The sequence below is a fragment of the Carcharodon carcharias genome, chromosome 21 (assembly GCF_017639515.1).
Source record: "Carcharodon carcharias isolate sCarCar2 chromosome 21, sCarCar2.pri, whole genome shotgun sequence".
NCBI classification, from domain to species: Eukaryota; Metazoa; Chordata; class Chondrichthyes; order Lamniformes; family Lamnidae; genus Carcharodon; species Carcharodon carcharias.
The window spans coordinates 28425493-28445760 of record NC_054487.1 but is presented as its reverse complement, the minus strand read 5'-3'; the positions used below and the strand labels follow the sequence as shown (position 1 = coordinate 28445760).

At 44.3% G+C, this 20268-nt stretch overlaps 1 protein-coding gene across 1 annotated transcript in view; it reads right to left on the bottom strand.

The window, feature by feature from the left end:
• cacna2d4a (calcium channel, voltage-dependent, alpha 2/delta subunit 4a) overlaps positions 1-20268 on the bottom strand; it is a 709103-nt gene that overhangs the window by 404576 nt on the left and 284259 nt on the right. The window contains exon 20 of the mRNA XM_041215640.1: positions 1562-1648. Coding sequence (XP_041071574.1) covers positions 1562-1648 — 87 coding nt within the window. The remainder of the gene's footprint in view (positions 1-1561; positions 1649-20268) is intronic.

The window sequence follows — 20268 nt, the reverse complement described above, 5'->3', positions numbered from 1 at the left end:
GCAACTTGGAACAGCACAGCTTCCTGCACCCCCACCACAGCCCCATTGCAAAACCTAGAGCTTGCAAACATCAGTGGAAAACAGACAACAGGCTAAAGGTTTCAGTTTACTCTCCCTCTGTGCTGGCATGCACATGTTGTTATGGCACTCATGGAATTGCAGCCCTCAAGAGAACAGACAGGCAGCTTCTTCTGTTGAGTTCTGATGAAAGGGCATCTGGGCCAGAATGTCTGAGGAATGGCAATCACATTTGGATTGACACTTCACTCCTTTTTACTTACCCAGTTCAGGGGCTGAACATTTCTCACCCGCTCTTCCGTGCCTGTTGAGAAATGTACAGCGTACCTGGTTCCCGAAGCCTTCCAGTATAGGGCTGCATTGTTGGGGGGAGTGAAGCCACAACCCATTTTATGGGTGGCCTCCCGGGTGACGCTGGTGAGTAAGAAAGCAGCTGGCCTCTGTTCAGTCAGCAGATCTCGGGGGGAGGGGCAGATCTCTGTCCCCAGGGTTCTTGATCCTGGGGTAGGACCATCAGTGGCCACTTAAATGTCTGATGATATAATCATGTCAATTTTGTGCAGGCAAGATAACGTGACACTGAACATGAGTAGACTGCCCTTTTGGGTCTGATATTTGGAAATGTTATTTTGAAGAATAAAAATGATAGTGAAAATGCATCGAAGTGTGCAGTGAGATTTGAGGGTTAGGAAATTCAGTGCATAAGCTCAGAAACTGACTTGGACTCACAACAGCAGTGTCCTGAAAATGGAAGCGTATTAAGAATCCAGTGAGACCTCTATGCTTATGGCAGTGGCAAGGGTGAGGTTTAAATATAACCATTGGCAGCCTGTTGATTTTCTTGGTGTATTTTTTGCTCCTATAACACTTAATCAAAAAAGTTATTTAAAATAACTTGCATTTATACAGCACCCTTAAACACCCCAAGGCACTTCACAGGAGTATAATTAGAAACAAATCAACAGCGTCAAATAAATAAATATTACGGCAGATAGCTGGCTGTTTGGTTGAAGAGGTAAATTTTAAGGAGGATCTTAAATGAGGAGAAAATGATGGTGAAATAGAAAGGCTTAAAGAATGAAATCCAGAGCTTAGGGACATAGATAGCTGAAAATATGGCTGCCACAGAGAAGACAGTGGGGGCTGCAGAAGAGCCTGAAGTTGGAAGGCGCAGAGTTCTTGGAAGACTGTCACACTGGACGAGGTTATAGAGATTGGGGAAGATCATTGAGGCATTGGAACATAAGTATGAGAATTTAAATTTGAAGCATTGGTGAGCCATTGTGGGCCAGCAAGCACAGGGTTGCTGGGTGAATAGGACACAGTGTGGGTTAGAATACAAGCAGCAGAGTTTTGGATGAGCTTATTTGAAGAGTGGAATATGGCAGACCAACAGGAAGAAAATTGCAATAATAAACTTTGAAGGTAACAAAAGCAATATTGAGGGTTTCATCAGCTGATAAGCTGAGGGAAGGAGCAAAGACAAATAGCGTTACAGAGGTGGAACAAAGTAAAAAATAAATAAAAGGACAAAACGACTCACAATTTCATCTGTGTCTTCCCACTCTACCTCCGAGAGGTCCACACTGTTATAATTTGGCTTTGGCTTTAATTTTTTTCCATCTTTGTACTGCAATTAATAAGAATGAATCAAAATAGTTCCAGAGACCAACAACAGACAGGTTCATAGCAGTACCATGGCACAATGTATTTGAACTCAAATGCAATTTTCCACATAGGACAAAGTTTCTTTCCAGCAATTCCATTTCACACTAAGTGTTCAAACTTATCGCTTGTTGTCTGGGTGGGGAAGGATGGAGAAAAGTGCTGAGTGAAGGTCAAACATAACCCAGCCACTTTTGTGATTCTCCTAACGGTAAATTAAAACAATATTCACAGGGGCTTGAGCCTTTTGGTGAAAAATTGTGCTCATTAGCACCTATTTTGGGGTGCCACAAGTGCCCTTAAAGCTCCAAATGAGCATCCGTGGTGCCAACGCATATTTATAGGGTGAATTGCACCGAACATAATATTGTTAACGGCATTAGTGTGCTTGCAGTGAACAATCACCAGAAGGATGCAGAGAAGCATTTCATTACGCCAGTGTGCAATGTTGATGTGAATCTGTAAGGCCATTTTCAAGCTCAAAGATCCAGCTAATACCCTCTCTTACCCTGGCACAACTGAACATGCATCAAGCAACTGGATGGATACCCTCTGCAATTCTAGTTTAATGGATTATCAACTACATACAGATTAGTTGAGAGTTGATATCTTCTGACTATAGCTATGATTCTATAAGTGGTACTTTTTGTAGTTGCTTCATGTTGCAAAAATCTCCATGGCATAGCATAACAGGTGTTGAATGAGTTTTTGGCAATTTTGAGGCTTGTGCATAAACCAATTGCTCTCAGGAATGGATGCACTAGTTGGAATTCTCCTTGGAATATTGTATTACTTGGATAATAAATAGAGATCATGAAGAGCATGACAAGGTGTTAGAAGAGTGAGGAGGAAAGACAGAAGGACTCTCAGCAGGGAGACATTTCTGCACAGGGTGTTCAGGGAACAATTTTCCCACCAGAACCTTGGGCATAATTTAGTGTGCCTCCCGGCGATGAGTTTGGAGGTATGGGACATTTAATCAGGTGGGAGGGTGCAGGATGGGGACCCAACCACCCTACCACCTCTACCCTGGTTATGTTAAGGATGGGAAGGTTTATGGATAGCCTTCTACCTGGACCCTATTTTTTAAAAATTCTTTCATGGGGCATGGGTGTCACTGGTTAGGCCAGCATTTATATTGCCCATCCCTAATTGCATTGAGATGGCGGTAGTGAGCTGCCTTTTTGAACTGCTGCAGTCCATGTGATGTAGGTACACCTAGAGTACGTTATGGAGGGAGTTCCAGGATTTTGATCCAATGACAATGAAGGAATGGTGATAAAGTTCCACGTCAGAATGGTGCATGGCTTGGAGAGGAACTTGCAGATGGTGGTATTCCCATGCATCTGCTGCCTTTGTCCTTCCAGGTGATAGAGTTTGCAGGTTTTGAAGGTGCTGTTGAAGGAGCCTGGTGAGTTGCTGCAGTACATCTTGTCAATGGTACACACTGCTGCCAATGTGGGGCGGGTGGATATTGATGATGGTTGATTGGGTGCTAATTAAGCGGGCTGCTTTCTCCTGGATAGTGTTGAACTTCTTGAGTGTTGTTGGAGCTGCACTCATCCAGGCAAGAGGAGAGTATTCTATCACACTCCTGGCTTGTGCCTTGTAGATGCTGTACAGGCTTTGGGGAGTCAAGAGGTGAGTTACTTTCCGCAGAATTCCCAGTCTCTGGCCTGCTCTTGAGTGTTACTGTATTTATATGGCTAATCCAATTCAGTTGCCAGTCAATGGTAACCACAGGATGTTGATAGTGGGGGATTGAGTGATGAGAATGCATTTAAATGTCAAGAGGAGATAGTTAGATTCTCTCTTGTTGGAGATTATGGTTATTGCCTGGCATTTGTGTGGCACAAATGTTACTAGCCACTTATCAGCCCAAGCTTGAATGTTGCCCAGGTCTTACTGCATAAAGGCACAGACTGTTTCAGTATCTGAGGAGTCGCGAATGGTGCTGAACATTCTGCAATCATCAGCGAACATCCCCACCTCTGACTTGATGATGGAAGGAAGATCATTGATGAAGCAGCTGAAGATGGTTGGGTCTAGGACACTACCCTGCGGAATTCCTGCAGGTTATCCTAGGTCAGAGATGATTGACATCCAACAACCACAACTATCCTCCTTTGTGCTTGGTATGACTCCAATCAGTGGAGAATTTTCCCCCCGATTTCCATTGACTCCAGTTTTGCTAGAGCTCCTTATGCCACACTCAGTCAAATGCTGCCTTGGTGTCAAGGGCAGTGACTGCCATCTCTCCTTTGGAGTTCGGTTCTTTTGTCCATTCTTGGACCAAAGCTGTAATGAGGTCAGGACCCATGTGGCCCTTGCGGAACCCAAACTGAGAATCAGTGAGCAGGTTATTGCTGAGTAAGTGCTGCTTGATAGTACTGTCAACAACACCTTTCATCACTTTGCTAATGATTGAGAGTAGGCTGATGGGGTGGTAATTGGCTGGGTTGGATTTGTCCTGCTTTTTGCGGACAGGATATACCTGGACAGTGCTGTAGCTGTACTGGAACAGCTTTGTTAGTGGCATGGCTAATTCTGGAGCACAAGTCTAAAGTACCATTGCCAGAATGTTGTCAGGGCCTATAGCCTTTGCAGTATCCAGTGGCTTCAGCCGTTTTTTGATATCACATGGAATGAATCAAATTGGTTGAAGACTGGAATCTGTGATGCTAGGGACCTTAAGAGGCAGCCAAGAAGGATCATCCAATCGGCACTTATGGCTGAAGATTTTTGCAAATGATTCAGCCTTGTCTTTTACGCTGATACGCTGGGCTCCCCCATCATTGAGAATGAGGAATGTTTGTGAAGCCTCCTCCTCTACTTAGCTGCTTAATTGTCCACCACCATTCACAACTGGATGTGGCAGGGCTGCAGAGCTTAGATCTGATTGTTTGTGGGATCACTTAGCTCTGTCTATTGCACACTGCTTTTGTGTACCAGGACACCCAGATCCCTGTGTACCGCAGAGGTCTCCATTCAAACAATATGCTGCTTTTCTATTCTTTCTGCCAAAGTTAACAAGTTCAAATTTTCCCACATTATTCTCCATCTGCCAAGCATTTGCCCACACATTTAACCTATCTAAATCCCTTTGTTGACTCTATGTACTCTTGACAACTTACTCTCCTACCAATCTTTGTGTCATCAGCAAAGTTAACAACCATACAATCGGTCCCTTCATCAAAGTCATTAATCTAGATTGTGTATAGCTGATGCCCCAATGCTGATCCCTGTGGCATTCCAGAAGTTACAGTTTGCCCATCTGAAAATGACACATTTATCCCTACTCTCTGCTTCCTGTTAGCTAACCAATCCTCTATCTATGCCAATATGTTATCCCCTATACCATGAGCTCTTATTTTGTGTGGTAACCTTTGATGTAGCTCTTATCAAATGCCTTTTGGAAATCCAAGTATGCTACATCTACAGGTTCCCTATTGCTTGTTACTTCCTCAGTGAACTCTAATACATTGATCAAACATGACTTCCCTTTCACAAAACCATGTTGATTCTGCCTGATTGCATTAAGATTTTATTGCTATAACCTCCTTAATAATAGATTCTAGCATTTTCCTTATGACAGGTGTTAGCTAACTGGCCTACAGTTTCCTGCTTTCTTTCCATTTTCTAATCTGATGGGATATTTCCAGAATCAAGGGCAAAATTATCAGCAGTCACTTCTTTTAAGGCCCAAGGATGCAGGGCATCAGGTCCTGTGAACTTGTCAGCCTTTAGTTCTGATAGTTTTCTCAGTACCCTTTCCTGGTAACTATTGTTTTGAGTTCCTCCCACTTCTTGATTTACAAGTATTTGCGGGATATTATTTGTGTCTTCTACAGTGAAGACAAATACTAACTATTTGGTCAACGCTTCCCCCATTTTTTTATTTCCCATTATTAACTCCCTCTAGAGGGCCAACACTCACTTTAGTTATTCTTTTATTTTTTAAATACTTGCAGACACTCTTACTATATGTTTTTATATTTCTAGCCAGCTTTCTCTCACACTCTAATTTCTCCCTCCTTATTCTTTTAGTCATTCATTGCTCGTTTTTAAATTCTGTCCAATGACCTGCAACTGATCTTCACACAATTGTATACTTTTTCTTTCAATTTGATACTATCTTTACCTTCCATAGTTAGCCATAGTCTTTCTTTCTCACTATAATATACGTTTGCTGAGTGTCATAAAATAGTTCCTAAATGTCTGCCGCTGCATCTCTACTGACCTACCCCTTACCCTAATTTCCTAGTTCACTTTAGCTAGCTTTGTCTTCATACCCTTGTAATTGCCTTTATTTAAGTTTAAAACACTAGACCCAATCTTCTCTCTGTCAAACTGAATGTGAAATTCAATTATGCTATAATCACTGCTACTGCTGATTTAAAATGAGGCAATTAATTAATCCTGTCTCATCGCACATTACCAGACCTAGAATAGCTTGCTCTCTTGTTGGCTTTGGAATGTGCTGCTCTAAGAAATTGTCCCCAAAACACTCTATGAACTAATCTTCTAGGATACCTTTGCTAATCTGATTCATCCAAAACACATGTAAATTATTCATGATTATTGCAGTACCTTTCTTACAAGCCCCCCATTATTTCTTTCTGTATATTTTGTCCTACAGTGTAGCTACTGTTAGGAGGCATTAAAACTATTCCCACAAGTGACTTCTTACTGTTAGGTTTCAATATTGGTACGGCCAATAACCTTTTAAAGACTAATGAATACTTACAGATGCGTGGGTGTGATTAAACGTTGCAGCTTTTGTTTACTGCAGTAACAGAACTAACAAATCAACATGGATCCTGTGATCTCATAATGCACTGGCTTGCAAAGTGTGGCAAGCTAAACAAGATATTCAATACATAACGTATTCCTCCCCCCTTATTGGAAATGTCAGTTTAACAAAATATTTTCTGAACTATGGAAAGAGGGTAGAATGCCTCTATTTCTGCTGAACCCATCTCAAGTTTCTGGCTTTATAAATTCAGATGCTCAGGGAGTCTTCTCTCCCATTGTGGGTTGTGGTGGATTTCTGGTGCTTTTCCAGGGTAATGTTCATCAGAGACTGATGGTAATTTAGGACTTGTAGCGGAATCTGAAGTTGTGCCTAATGCAGATGAAGGTGAGACGGCTTCAACTTCAGTCGAGCTAGACTGAGGAGGTGAAACTGGAGTCGGCATTCCTTGACTTGGAGATGATCCTTCCATAAGAGGTGTATCCTTAGACTTGGCAACAGTTGGTCAACATGTCTCTGCCAGGTGAGATCATTCATAGCTTGGACTGTGTATGAAACAGGTCCTGTCTGAGCAATCACTGTAGCAGAAACCCATTTAGCTCCAGAAGCATAATTATGAGCTAGAGCTTCTTGTCCCAAACAGAAAATTCCTGGCTTTGATCTTTGTGCTCTTCTCTCCAACTGGTTGTGCTGTTGATCTTGCAAAACTTGTTATGTTTTTGTTGGTCTCAGCAGATCAAAGCAAGTGCACTGTTGTCATCCCATTAGTAGGAATGCTGGAGATACTTTAGTCGTAGCCTGTGGCATGTTTCGGAATGTCAGCAGAAATGTGTCCAGATGCTTTTGAATGGAGGAATATCCTTGTGCTGAACTTAAATCATGTTTCATGGTTTGAACAAATCTCTCAGCTAATCCATTGGTGGATGGGTGGTAGTGGTACTGAAGTAGTGTGATGAATTCCGTTACTTCTCTAAAAATTCTCAAACTCCTGCGAGACAAACTGAGGTCCATTGTCAGTCACAAGTTGTTCTGGTAACCCATAATGACTGAACATTTTTCTTAGCCTTTGAATTGTACTTTCAGGTGTAGGAGAGGATTTCACTGAAACTTCTGACCATTTGGAATGAGCATCCACAACCACCATAAACATTGTTCCTTCAAATGGTCCAGCAAAATTGACGTGGATGTGCTGCCATGGGTAGAGGCATGCCAATTGAGGCATGTTTCTCACACTCTGACATGAAGAACAAGGTCTTGCCTTGGCTTCAATGTCTTGGTCCAGGCCAGGCCACCAGAAGTAGCTTCTTGCAATCTCTTTCATGCAAACTGTTACATAGTCTTCAAAATGCAGTTGGCCCAACATTGGTTTCCTCAATGCTCACAGAATTTTAACGGCACAGAAGGAGGCTATTCAGCCCATCATGTATGGGCCGGCTCTCCAAATGAGCTTTATAACTTAGTGCCATTACCCTGCCTTTTACTCATGCCCCTGCACATTGTTTCTATTCAGATAATCACCTAATGCCCTCTTGAATGCCTCGATTGAACCTGCCTCCACCACATTTCTAGACAGTTGCATTCCAGACACAAACCCACTTGTTATGTGAAAAAGTTTTTTCTCACATCGCATTTGCTTCTTTTGCAAACCTGTGTCCTCTCATTCTTGCTCCTTTTATGTGCGGGAACAGCTTCTCCCTATCTACTTTGTCCAGTCCCCTCCTGATTTTGAACATCTCTATCAAATCTTCTCCTAGCCTTCTTCTCTCCAAGGCGAACATCCCCACTTCTCCAATCTATCCTTGTAACTGAAGTTTCTCATCCCTGGAACCATTCTAGTAAACCTCTTCTGCACTTTCTCCAATGTGTTCACATCCTTCCTATAATATGGCACTCAGAACTGTACACAATACTCTAGCTGCGGTCTAACAAGTGTCTTATATAAATTCAGCATAACCTCCTTGCTCTTGTGCTCTATGCCCCATTAATAAAGCCCAGGATACTATATGCTTTATTAACTGCTCTCTCCATCTGTCCTGCCACCTTCAATGATCTATGCACATATATGCCCAGGTCTTTCTGCTCCTGTACCCCCTTCAAAATTTCACCCCTTATTTTATATTGTCTGTCCATGTTCTTTCTACCAAAATGCATCACCTCACACTTCTCCACATTGAACTTCATCTGCCACCTATCTGCCCGCTCCACCAACTTGTCTATGTCCTCTTGAAGTTCCAAGCCATCCTCCTCACAGTTCACAACACTCCCAAGCTTCATATCATCCGCAAACTTTGAAATTGTCCCCTGCACACCAAGATCTAGATCATTAATGTATATCAGGAAAAGTGAGGGTCCTAATGACCCCTGGGGAACTCCATTACAAACCTTCCTCCAGCCCGAAAAATATCCATTGACCATTAGTCTCTGCTTCCTATTTTTCAGCCAATTTTGCCTCCATTTTGCTATTGTCCCTTTTATTCCATGAGCAATAACTTTACTCACAAGTCAGTTGTGTGGGTCTGTATAAAATGCATTTTGAAATAGGTAAAGATTCCCTTGTATATATTTTCAGAGAAATTTTTTCAGTCATCAAGGGAAGATGTTTAAGCTTCTCCTTATACACAGCATCTGGGACCAGAAAAACTGCTGCCCCTGTATCCAGTTCCATGCATATTGGTTGGCCTTCCAGCAGCGGTGTTATCCAGTAACCCTGTGAACCCCCTGTCACTGACAAGATATGGATGGGTCGTTCTTCTTCAGACTTGGTATGGTTCCTGCTCTGTGACATGCAGATCTTTCCTCTTGTTACTCCAGACAGTAGATTCCTTTTTCTCTGGTTTGCCTTTCTGATTCACTGCTACTTTTTGTTTATAGAGGCATGCTCAACGCATCCCTTCTTGCCACACTGACAGCATTCAAGGTCACTGCACCAACATTCAAAGGGATGGTGACCAGGATTTCCACAATGGTAACATTCTGGGCTGCTTGTTACCTTGTGTGCACACTCAGCTGTCATGTTATGCACTCAAGTTGATGCACTCAGCTGCTGTGCTTCTTTTGCAGCCAGGTCCATGGAGACTGCAATCTCTATGGCTTTCTGCAAAGTGAGGTTAGCCTCTGTCAGGAGGTGTTTCTGGATTGCTTCAGTATGAAGGCCACAGACCAACCTGTCATGGAGGATATCATTCAGTACTTCATTGAATTCACAACGTTCAGTGAGCTTTTTAAGTACTGCAACATACTGCGTAATTGTTTTCTTTTGGTTTCTTTTGTGAAACCTAAATCTTTCTGCTAAGACTAGTAGCTAGGGGAAAAATGCATCTCTTTACAATGTCCTCAAATGATTTTGTGCCAGGTTGTCAGGCTGCATCAAGCTTCTTAATAAGCCAAAGGCTTCATCTCCCATCACACTTAAGAAAGTTGCCACCCTCCTACCATTTTAAATTCCATTTGCAAGGGCAGGAGAATGCCTGCGTCTGAGCTGAGAGCACAGCATGCTGTCCAGTGTGCGAAGCTACCGCCAATTGGTCAGGTGGAAAGGGGCAGAGGTGGGTGGGATTTTGGGCAGCTAGGCAATGCACTAAACGTTGGCCATCCAAGTGGTGTCCAGCATTCTCTGGGATGCATTAAGGGACTTTCAGACTTAACCAAGAGAGGTCCTTAGGACACACAAGCTAACCCATGTATCTCTCTTTCATCCTGCAGGAGAAGTACATCAGGAACATGGAGCCTGTTGACCTAGCTGTATGCCTCATCGTCTACAGAGAGCAAAGATGAAAAGGAAAAGAGTGGCGGAAGAACCAGTCTGGGCAGAGGGAGGAGCATAGCCTTCTGGAAGAAGGGACAGCTGGGGCTCCCACTCATGCCACTGAAGAGCCATAGCAAGCCATCACTGGTCGGCACCTAGCTATAGATGCCACCTTTCAATCCTGCAGATGACTGAGAACCAGTGTTGGCGAAGACTGTGCATATCTAGGGAAATGGTCAGTGATATCTGCCACCTGCTGCAGGATTGGGCGTCACAGGACATGGAGGGCATCCACTGCCGGTAGCCATGAAAGTGATCCCGGCAGTCAATTTTACACCAGTGGCTCCTTTCAGGGCTCCACAGGTAACTTCTATGGGATAGTGCAAGCTTCCATCCATAAATATATTTGTGAGGTCACGGACGCTGTCTTCACGAAGGCACACACCTGGGACCAGGAAAGCCAAGATGCAAGAACGATGGGATTTGCCCAGATCTCAAGTTTCCCACAGGTGCAGGGTGCCATCAACTGCACACACGTGGTGCTCAGATCTCCATGGCAATAAGCAGTCAGCTATGTCAAATGCAAGGGCTTCCACTCGCTGAATGTTCAGCTGGTGTGCGACCACCACAACCACATTCTGTAGGTCTGCGCACGGTTCCCAGGGAGTGTCCATGACTCCTACATCCTTAGTAGGTCTCAGATCCCTAACACCTTTCAGAATCCACAGAGGCTGCTGGGTTGGCTCCTCAGGGCAAGGATTACCCTGCACAGAACATGGCTGATGACATCCTTGTGGCGGCCTCAGACTGCAGCGTGGAGAAGGTTCAACAAGGCTCATGGTGCACCTCGCACCTTGGTGGAACAAACCATTGGGATGCTGAAAATGAGGCTCCAGTGCCTGGCCCAGTCTGGTTCAGCCCTGCAATAGTCTACAGAGGGTATCATACATCATCATCGCCTGCTGCACCCTTAACAAATTGGTGCTGCAACAGATAGGAGGGCTGGCTGAGGAGGAGATGGAGAAGCTGCACGTCTTCTCCGATGTGGAGAACGTCAATGGGGATGAGGGTGAGGAGGCTCTTGTAGGCGAAGAAGCCAGTGATGAGGCCATTGCACTGGCCAGATGAGGCAGCCGTGCTCAGGAGGCCCTCACAGCTGCTAGATTCATGAAGTTTGATGGCAACATGCAGTGAAGAGGCACAACAGATCCTCACATTGCATCTGTGAACGTTTGCCTCCAGTCTGGCTAATGGCAACGCACATGCCCTCTGTGAATTTGTGTAATGTGACAGGATTAATTAATGACCTCAGAGTAAAGGCATCCCTGAGTAGCAGCAATCGCAATATGATTGAATTTTACATCCAGTTTGAAAGAGAAAACTATGGGTCTAAGATTAATATTTTAACTTAAATAAGAGCAACTATGTGGGCATGAGAGCTGAGCTAGCTGAAGTGAACTGGGATACTAGGCTAGAGGATAGATCAATAGAGGAGCAGAGGGAGACATTTAAGGGGATATTTCAGAATATTCAGAATAAGTATATTCCTTCTATAAAGAAATATTCTAAGGGGAGGAACCACCATCCGTGGTTAACTAAAAAAGCTAAGGAAAGCATCAAAGTTAAAGAAAAAGCATACAACTGTGCAAAGATGAGTGGCAGGTCAGGTTATTGGTCAGAATGTAAAGAATGGCAGAGAATGACTAAAAGGTTAATCAGGAGAAAGAAATTAGAGTATGAGGGGAAGCTAGCTAGAAATGTAAAAATGGATAACAAGAACTTCTTCAGGTATTGAAAAGGAAAAGAGTGAGTAAAGTGAGTGTTGGTCCTCTTGAGAGTGAGAATGGGGAGTTAATAGTAGATAATAAGGAAATGGCAGTTGAAATGAACAAATATTTTGCTTCTATCTTCATAACAGAGGACACAAAAAATATTCCAGTAATAGCTGTAAATTGGGAGGTGGAAGCGAGACAGGAACTTGTTGAAATTAGAATCACTAAGGAAATCTTACTGAGCAAACTGTTGAAGCCGTGGGCTGACAAGTCTCTGGCTTCTAATGGACTTCATCCTAGGGTCTTAAAAAAAGTGGTTAATGAGGTAGTAGATGCATTGGTGTTAATTTTCAGTTATACAGAGCATTGGTAAGACCACATCTCGAAAACTGTGTACAGTTCCAGTCTCCATTTTTAAGAAAGGATGTTAATGCATGAGAGGTGGTTCAAAGGAGGTTTACTAGATTGATACCTGGAATGGGTGGGTTATCTTATGAGGAAAGGTTAGACAGGCTGGGCTTGTTTCCACTGGAGTTTAGAAGTGTGAGGGGTGACTTGACTTAAGTATACAAGGTCCTGAATGGTCTTTGTAAGGTGGATGTGGAAAAGATGTTTCCTCTTCTGGGTGAGTCCAGAACTAGGCGAGAACTAATTTAAAGTTAGGGGTCACCCTTTTAGGACAGAAATGAGGAGAATTTTTTTCTCTCAGAGGGTTGTGTGACTTTGAAACCCTCTGCCTCAGAAGGTGGTGGAGGCGGGGCCATTGAATATCTTTAAGACGGAGGTGGATAGATTCTTGTTAGGCAAAGAATCAAAGGTTATCGGGGTTAGATGGGAATGTGGAATTAGTAATACAAACAGATCAGCCATGATCTTATTGAATGCCAAAGCAAGCACAACAGGCCAAATGTCTACTCCTGCTCCTATTTCATATGTTCATATGATAAGGCTCCTGTCATGGAGATGCTTTGAAGGCCCTAATTGTCGCTAGATGCCAGCAGAGTGATGAAGACATGCATTGTGGACGCTCAATAGACCTTCAATAGCCTCTGTGAATGTCTGACTCCTGCCTGGCCGAAGGCAGCTTGCTTGCGCTCTGTGATCAGGGTCATATCATGAAGGTGCAGCCATGAAACTTTAAATGCACCTAATCCTTCATCAGCCCTCAGCAACTGATCCCTTCAAGAGCACAGCATCACCAGTCACAGCTGCTGAAGGCACACGGGGGCCTGTCCCACCTCAGAGGTGCAGAGAGCACACAGAGAGAATGATGGAACTCTGCAACTCCTGGCCATGACATTCTGGCAGCAATGACAAGCACCATCGAGGTTCAGGCATCACTAATGTGTCCAATGAGTGTGAAGCTGGACCATCACTTTGGTCTGAAGGTTACACATTGCACAGGGAAGAGGCCCTGGACTGAGACACCTGCCTTTATCTTGTGCAGGAACCAAGGTTTCACATTTGAATGACAAGAACACTACTCATCATAACAAGGAGCCATGGAAGACATTCTTGAGAGTTTATTCACAATAGTGAACATTATGTGCATGCGATTAACACCCATGCCCAGGCTGTGCAACTACATCCTCTTAACCTTCCTAACCCTGCTGCTACATCTTGGTGCTTCCCCGACATCCATAGTGGTGGTGGAGGCAGCCTGCTGACTGCTACGCCCTGTGTGTGATGACATTGATGGTGGTCCTCTGGAGGGACGAGACCTGGAGGGTCTGCTTTCGGGGTCCTGCAGTGTGGCAATGGCACCCTCCTCAGGCTGGGTCACAGGAAGACGGGACTTGGATGGGTCAGACACTCGCGAAGTCACCTGGGTGGATGGCCCCAGGATGTGCACCTGCTGATCCTCCTCCCTATCGGTGCACAAGTGCCCCGGCTGACTCCTTGAGGAGAAGGGGAAGCTAAAGTAAGATCGAGCTGCCCCATACCCCTCTCACATTGACACTATTGGAGGCCAACTATGGCGTCGGCAATGCAGTTCAGCAGCCCTCACAGCAGTGCAGGACTGATGTCTTGGACCGCAAGGTCTCCATGGCAGCTGCCATCCTACCAGTGTTGACCTCTGCGCATTAGCATGCCGGCACTATCACCTCAGCCTGAAGTTGGACGTACTCCCCCATCATGCCTTGCAATGTGAGGAGTGCAATGGTCATCCCTTCCTGATGTTCTCGAGCTTGCCTTTGCAGCTCCAGCAACAGATGTATGGCCCAGTCCAGAGGCTTGTCATCTGATTTGGACCCAGCAGATTTCTGGCCTCCAGCAGTCCTCTGAGTGCCAGAAACCTGGGAAGTCCCTGCTGCTGCCTGCTGAGGATGACAGTTCCACGTGTTCAACAGAATGTGACACTGAGGCTACTCTAGAACTAGGTCCCACCAAGGTGTGTGTCTCTGCACTGGTGGAGGGTGTGGGTGAGTGCTATGTGGGTTTTCAATGGAGTTTCAGCAGATTCCTCTTCTGAGGTTTCTTCGGGGCTTGAGTCAGGGACCGGGGTTGTGGACTCACTTGGCTGTTTCCCAGGTGTGTTTGCAAAAGCATAGAGAGATAATTAGTGCATAGCAATGACCTGTGAAACAGGACATTTCACTCACAACATGCTTGTCTGATGAATGTTGCACTGCTGGATCCTCACTTGGTAGAGCATTGCCAACCTCACCGTGAGCGGAGGAACAGTCCAGATCTTCGCCGGCCAGCTGGATGACTCTATTTTCAAAAACATGAAGACCTTGATTTCAGGCTTTCCTTGACCTGTCTGCAACCTCTCCCTTTTGTTGCGTGTCAGCTTGTCCAGCATGAAGACCGATGCAGAGAGTGTAAGCAGCATGCCTATCAGGCCAGTTGATAAGTATGCCTGGCACGTGTGGGTGATGAGTTGTGCCATGGGCAGGATGAGGACAATGACAGTGCGTGTAAGACAATGAATGGTGATATCTCTTGAACTGGCAGTGAATGAGGGCCCTGTGGATGTGTGATGGGTTTGTAAGTGTGTGAATTGAGAGTGACTTACCCTGGCGGAACAGAGGAAGTCATTCATCCTCTTTCGGCACTGGGTGGCTGTCCTCTTTAACAGGACATTGGCACTGACCACTGCTGCCGGCGCCTCCCAAGCTGGACTGGTGATGTAACTGCCCCTCCTGCAGCTAGAGCGGGGGTAGAGGCCTCCACGGTCCAAAAGGCATTCCAGGGATATGTCACTAAATTGTGGCAGTGGGGGTGGTTACTGAAGTCTTCTTGCCTTTCTTGCTTCTTCTGTACAGCAATCCTGGGCTGGAAGCACTGAGAGGTGTGCGTGCTGCTGCATTTTAAATATGGCGCCTGGCATGAGGAAGCGGGCGAATGAAAGCCTACCCGCCATTGAAATGGTGTGTTTCCTAGGAATGCATGATTAATGAGGCAGGATTGGGTCAATACGAGGTGAACAGCCGCCATTGTGGCTAGTGGGTAAAACGTTCTTTTTCCCGCTCACTACTGTACTTAGTGCAAATCTGACACAATTCCACACAAGATATTTCGGAGAGTTGTGGGCTTGGAGGAGATAGTGATGTGGGAGACAATGGAGGAATTTGAAAACAAAGATGAGAATTTTAATATTGCAGTGTTGCTTAACTGGGAACTGTTGTGATAGTGTATTGTTAGTATGTTAAATATAATCATTTAAATGTAGGTTTATGCTAACGTGTTTGTCATCACATGAAGAGATGCAATATCATGGGATTCAGCTCTTTTGCAGTCAGTCAGCACATGTAAGCTAAAGTAACAAGTTCCATAAAGCTCTGTGTTCAACCACTATGCCTACCCTTCAGCTTCATTTATATTAATCTAGAAAATGATTAATCGGAACCAATGTAGGTCAATGAGCGCAGGGGTGATGGGTGAACAACACTTGTTGTGAGTAAGGACACAGGCAACAGAGTTTTGGGTGACCTCAAGTTTACAGAGGGTAGAATGTGGAAGGCTGGCCAGGAGTGCATTGAAATAGTTGAGTCTAGAGGTATCAAAGGCATGGATAAGGGTTTCAGCAGTGGAAGAGCTGAAAGAGAGTTTGAATTGATAGCTAGGGAATTAAGTTTAGAGCAGGGACCAAAAACAATACCTTCAGTCTTACTTATTTTAACTGGAGGAAATTTATGCTCATCTATTACTGGATATTGGGAAAGCACTCTGATGATTCAGCAGCCATGGAGGAGTTGAGAGAAGTGGTGGTGAGGTAGAGTTGGGTATCATTAGAAAGTGAAAACTGACGCTGTGTTTTTGAATAACATCAGTGAGGGGCAACATATAGATGAGGAATAGGAGGGGGCCAATGCTAAATCCTGGCGAACACTAGAGGTAATGGTGCAGGAACAGGAAGGGGAGCTGTTGCAAGAGATATTTTGGTTAAGATTATATAAATAAGGAATCTAAGTCTGCTAGGAATTTTAATTTTCTATCCATCATCAGGCTAGTGAAACAGAGACTCTTTAAGATAATGGCTTAATTTCAAAAGAAAACAAATTGCATTTAAGTGTTTTTCTTCATTAAAGTAAGATTTGAATTCTCATACAATCTGTGAAATGATATGTAAGCCAATCGCAGCTTCACAGCTGCTTTTTTTCACTAAGTCAAGGACTGACAGGATGAAATAGAAACAGAAAATGCTGGAAATACTTAGCCGGTGAGGCAAGATCTGTCCTTGTCCTTCTAGGAGGTAGAGGTCATCAGTTTGGCAGGTACTGTCAAAGTAAGCTTGCCCATGGTACTCACTGTGGTGGTGAGAGTGAATGTTTATGGCAGTGGATGGGGTATTGATCAAGTGGGCTGCTTTCTCCTGGATGGTGTTGAGCTTCTTGAGTGTTGTTGGAGCTGCACTCATCCAGGCAATTGCAGAGTATTCCATCACACCCAATTTGTGCCTTGTAGATGGTGGACAGGGTTTGGGGAATCAGGAGATGTGTTACTCACTGAAGAATTCCCAGCCTAATTTCTTCCTCTTGCAGCAATAGTATTTATGTGGCTGGTCCAGATAAGTTTCTGATCACTGGTTACTCCCAGAATGTTGATGGTGGGGGATTCAGTGATGGTAACGCCATTGAATGTCAAGAAGAGATGGTTAGATTCTCTCTTATTGGAGATGGTCACTGCCTGGCACTTGTGTGGCATGAATGTTACTTGCCACTTATCAGCCCAAAACAGGTCACGCTGCACATGAGTACAGACTGCTTCAGTATCTGAGGTATTGCGAATAGTACTGAATATTACGCAACCATCAGCAAAGGTTCCCACTTCTGACCTTTTGATGGAAGGAAGGTCATTTATGAAGCTGAAGATGGTTGGGCTGAGAACACCATCCTGAGGAGCTCCTGCAGTGATGTCCTGGGGCTGAGATAATTGGCCTCCAACAACCACAATCATCTTGCTTTGTGCGATGTATGACTCCAACCAGAGGAGAGTCTTCCCCCTGATGCCTGTTGACTTCAATTTTGCTCAGGCTCCTTGATGCTACACTAGGTCAAATGCTGCCTTGATGGCAAGGGCAGTCACTCTCACCTCAGCTCTTGAGTTCAGCTATTTTGTTCTTCTTTGGACCAAGGCTGCAATAAGGTCAGGAGCTGTGGAGCCCTAGTAGAACTCAAACTGCATTGGTGAATCGGTTATTGCTGAATCAGTGCTACTTGATAGCACTATTGATGACACTTTCCATCATTTTGCTGATGATCGAGACTAGACTGATAGTGTGGTAATTGGCCAGATTGGATTTATCCTTCTTTTTGTGAACAGTACATACACTGTTTGGTAAATGCCTGTGTCGTAACTATACTGGAACAGCTTGGTTTGGGGCACAGCTAGTTCTGGTGCACAAGTCTTGATATCACATGGAGTGAAACAAATTGGTTGAAGATTGACCTCAAAAAAAAATCTCTGCACCCATGCTCCTTTTTAAAATAAAACATGATTTAAATAATGAAAATGAAAATGAATTAAGTCATATTTACAAATTAAAGGAAGAGGATAGTTTATTTGTGCCTTAAAACAAATGAATCCCATAAAAAAAAGCATTCTGATATTTCCTGCTTTTCCAGGCTGAGTTTCTGTTCCATACTGTCAGCAATACACAAGATGTTATCTTCAAATTGTTGACTAATGCAGTGCTATCATCCCCCTTCCCCAACCTCCATGCTTGAGAATTTCTGTGGCAACATTTTTTCGCAAAACACAACTCAATTAGACAGGAATACAATGCTGACACAATCTGTAGCAGTGTATTTGAAAACCATTCCAAGAATACTACCAAAAAGGAAAGACTGCTTTATCTCACTGATAAGGCAGTTGCAAAGATGATAATTCTCTCATTTGCCACCATCACACATTTTAATGAACTATATTCCAAACTTCACCATATCTGTGAATTTTAACAACTTCCATTTGCATCATGAGAGATTGAAATAGGAAATTATGAAGAAAACACCATGACTCTAGCACCTGTTTGTAAAAAATCTTCCATATGCACAGAGGGTTAGAGTGTGGATTGATTCCCCCAATTGATTGTACTATGAATGTCTGATCCCAGCCATTAGGGAAACCAGAATGTCAGTGGCCGAGGATTGGGGGTTTATTTTATCTTTGGACTGGCATATGGTATTTGGAACATGAGGGCTGAGAAATTTCCTCAGAGATTCTTCCACTTCACTGCCATAGCTTGACTGGTAGTATGGCAGAAGCCCTGTTTCCACAGCAGATCTGAAGGAGCTCTAAAGAATTTACTGGCCAATAGCTAAATAATGGAGAGTAAATAAAGATTCAAATGTCCCTTTTTAGTGTAGGTGTTGTGATGTGTAACATGCCTGTGCTCATTCAGATTGCTGTGGGTAGCACACAAATTTGGTATACCCACCACCCCTGAATAATTGCAGCATCTGGCCAAATAGATCCCACACAGTTTTCTTCTTAATGTTACCAGCGACCTCTTCATCCAACAGGGGAGCCCTGTGGCTTGTTCAGAAACCATATGATGCAGCCAGCTACTACAAGCTTTCCCTCTTAAAAGGAAGCGGCACAGAAGAATATTGGTGTAATTTAAATAATGGCAAAGCCAACACCAGGGTTCCAGGGTGACGGGTACAGTGCTGAAGGCATTAGTGGTAGAAGTGGGCAGGAGAGACTCCATGGCTCTTTAGAGGCCAGGAGCCCTCAAAAAGTTAGCCGGAGCAGATGGCCAGGGAATTCAACACTGGACTCAAGGTCTGGCAGCAGCGCTACAAGTCTAATAACTTCTTGTGGGTAGTCAAGGTCAGTCAATGTATCATCATATGACATGCCCAACTCACCACACCACCAATCTTCCATCTGCTCAAAGCACCACACCCTCCAGAACTCAGGATTCAGGCCTAATATTTAGATTCTCAATCTCACCCTCACACAGCTTCCAATGCTACCAGTGTCATACCCTCCTCTTGCTGCCCCCACTTATTCCCAGCTATTCAACTGAGGCAGGTAATCATCCAAACACAGTGCAACACAATCACTGATTTTCTGCGCTTTCACCTTTCAGGAAAAGTTGGCACACATCGGAAGGGAGCAGAAAAGAACCTGCAATGGACAAGGATGCCTGCATCTCCTAAACCATATTGAGGAGGTGGTTTTCTTCATCATAGATCTGTCTACCATAAGACCCCAGGCATCCAGCATTGCTGAGAACATTGAGAATGCTGGAATGTTCCTGCCTTATGACACTTCTCAGTTCCCTGGCACACTTCTTCCTGCTATTTGGCATAATGACTCCACGTGATATCAAGAAGCGGCTGAAGGCACTGGATAACGCAAAGGCTATGGGGCCTGACAATTTTCCGGAAAAAGTACTTCAGAACTTGCTGCACCCCTAGCCAAGCTGTTCCAGTACAGCTACAACACTGGCATCCACCCAGCTATGTGGAAAATTGCCCAGGCATGTCCTGTACACAAAAGGGAGGATAAATCCAACCCGACCAGTTACCGCCCCATCATTCTACTCTGAATCATCAGTAAAGTAATGTCATCAGTCATCAACAGTGCTATCAAGCAGCACTTGCTTAGCAATAACCTGCTCACTGATACCCAGTTTGGGTTCTGCAGGGCCACTCAGCTCCTGACCTCATTACAGCCTTGGTTCAAACATGGACAAAAGAGCTGAACTCCAGAGGTGAGGTGAGAGTGACTGCCCTTGACATCGAGGCATTTGACTGGGTGTGCCATCAAGGAGCTCTAGAAAAACTAGAGTCAATGGGAATCAGGGGGAAAACTGTCTGCTGGTTGGAGTCATACTTAGCACAAAGGAAGATCATTGTGGT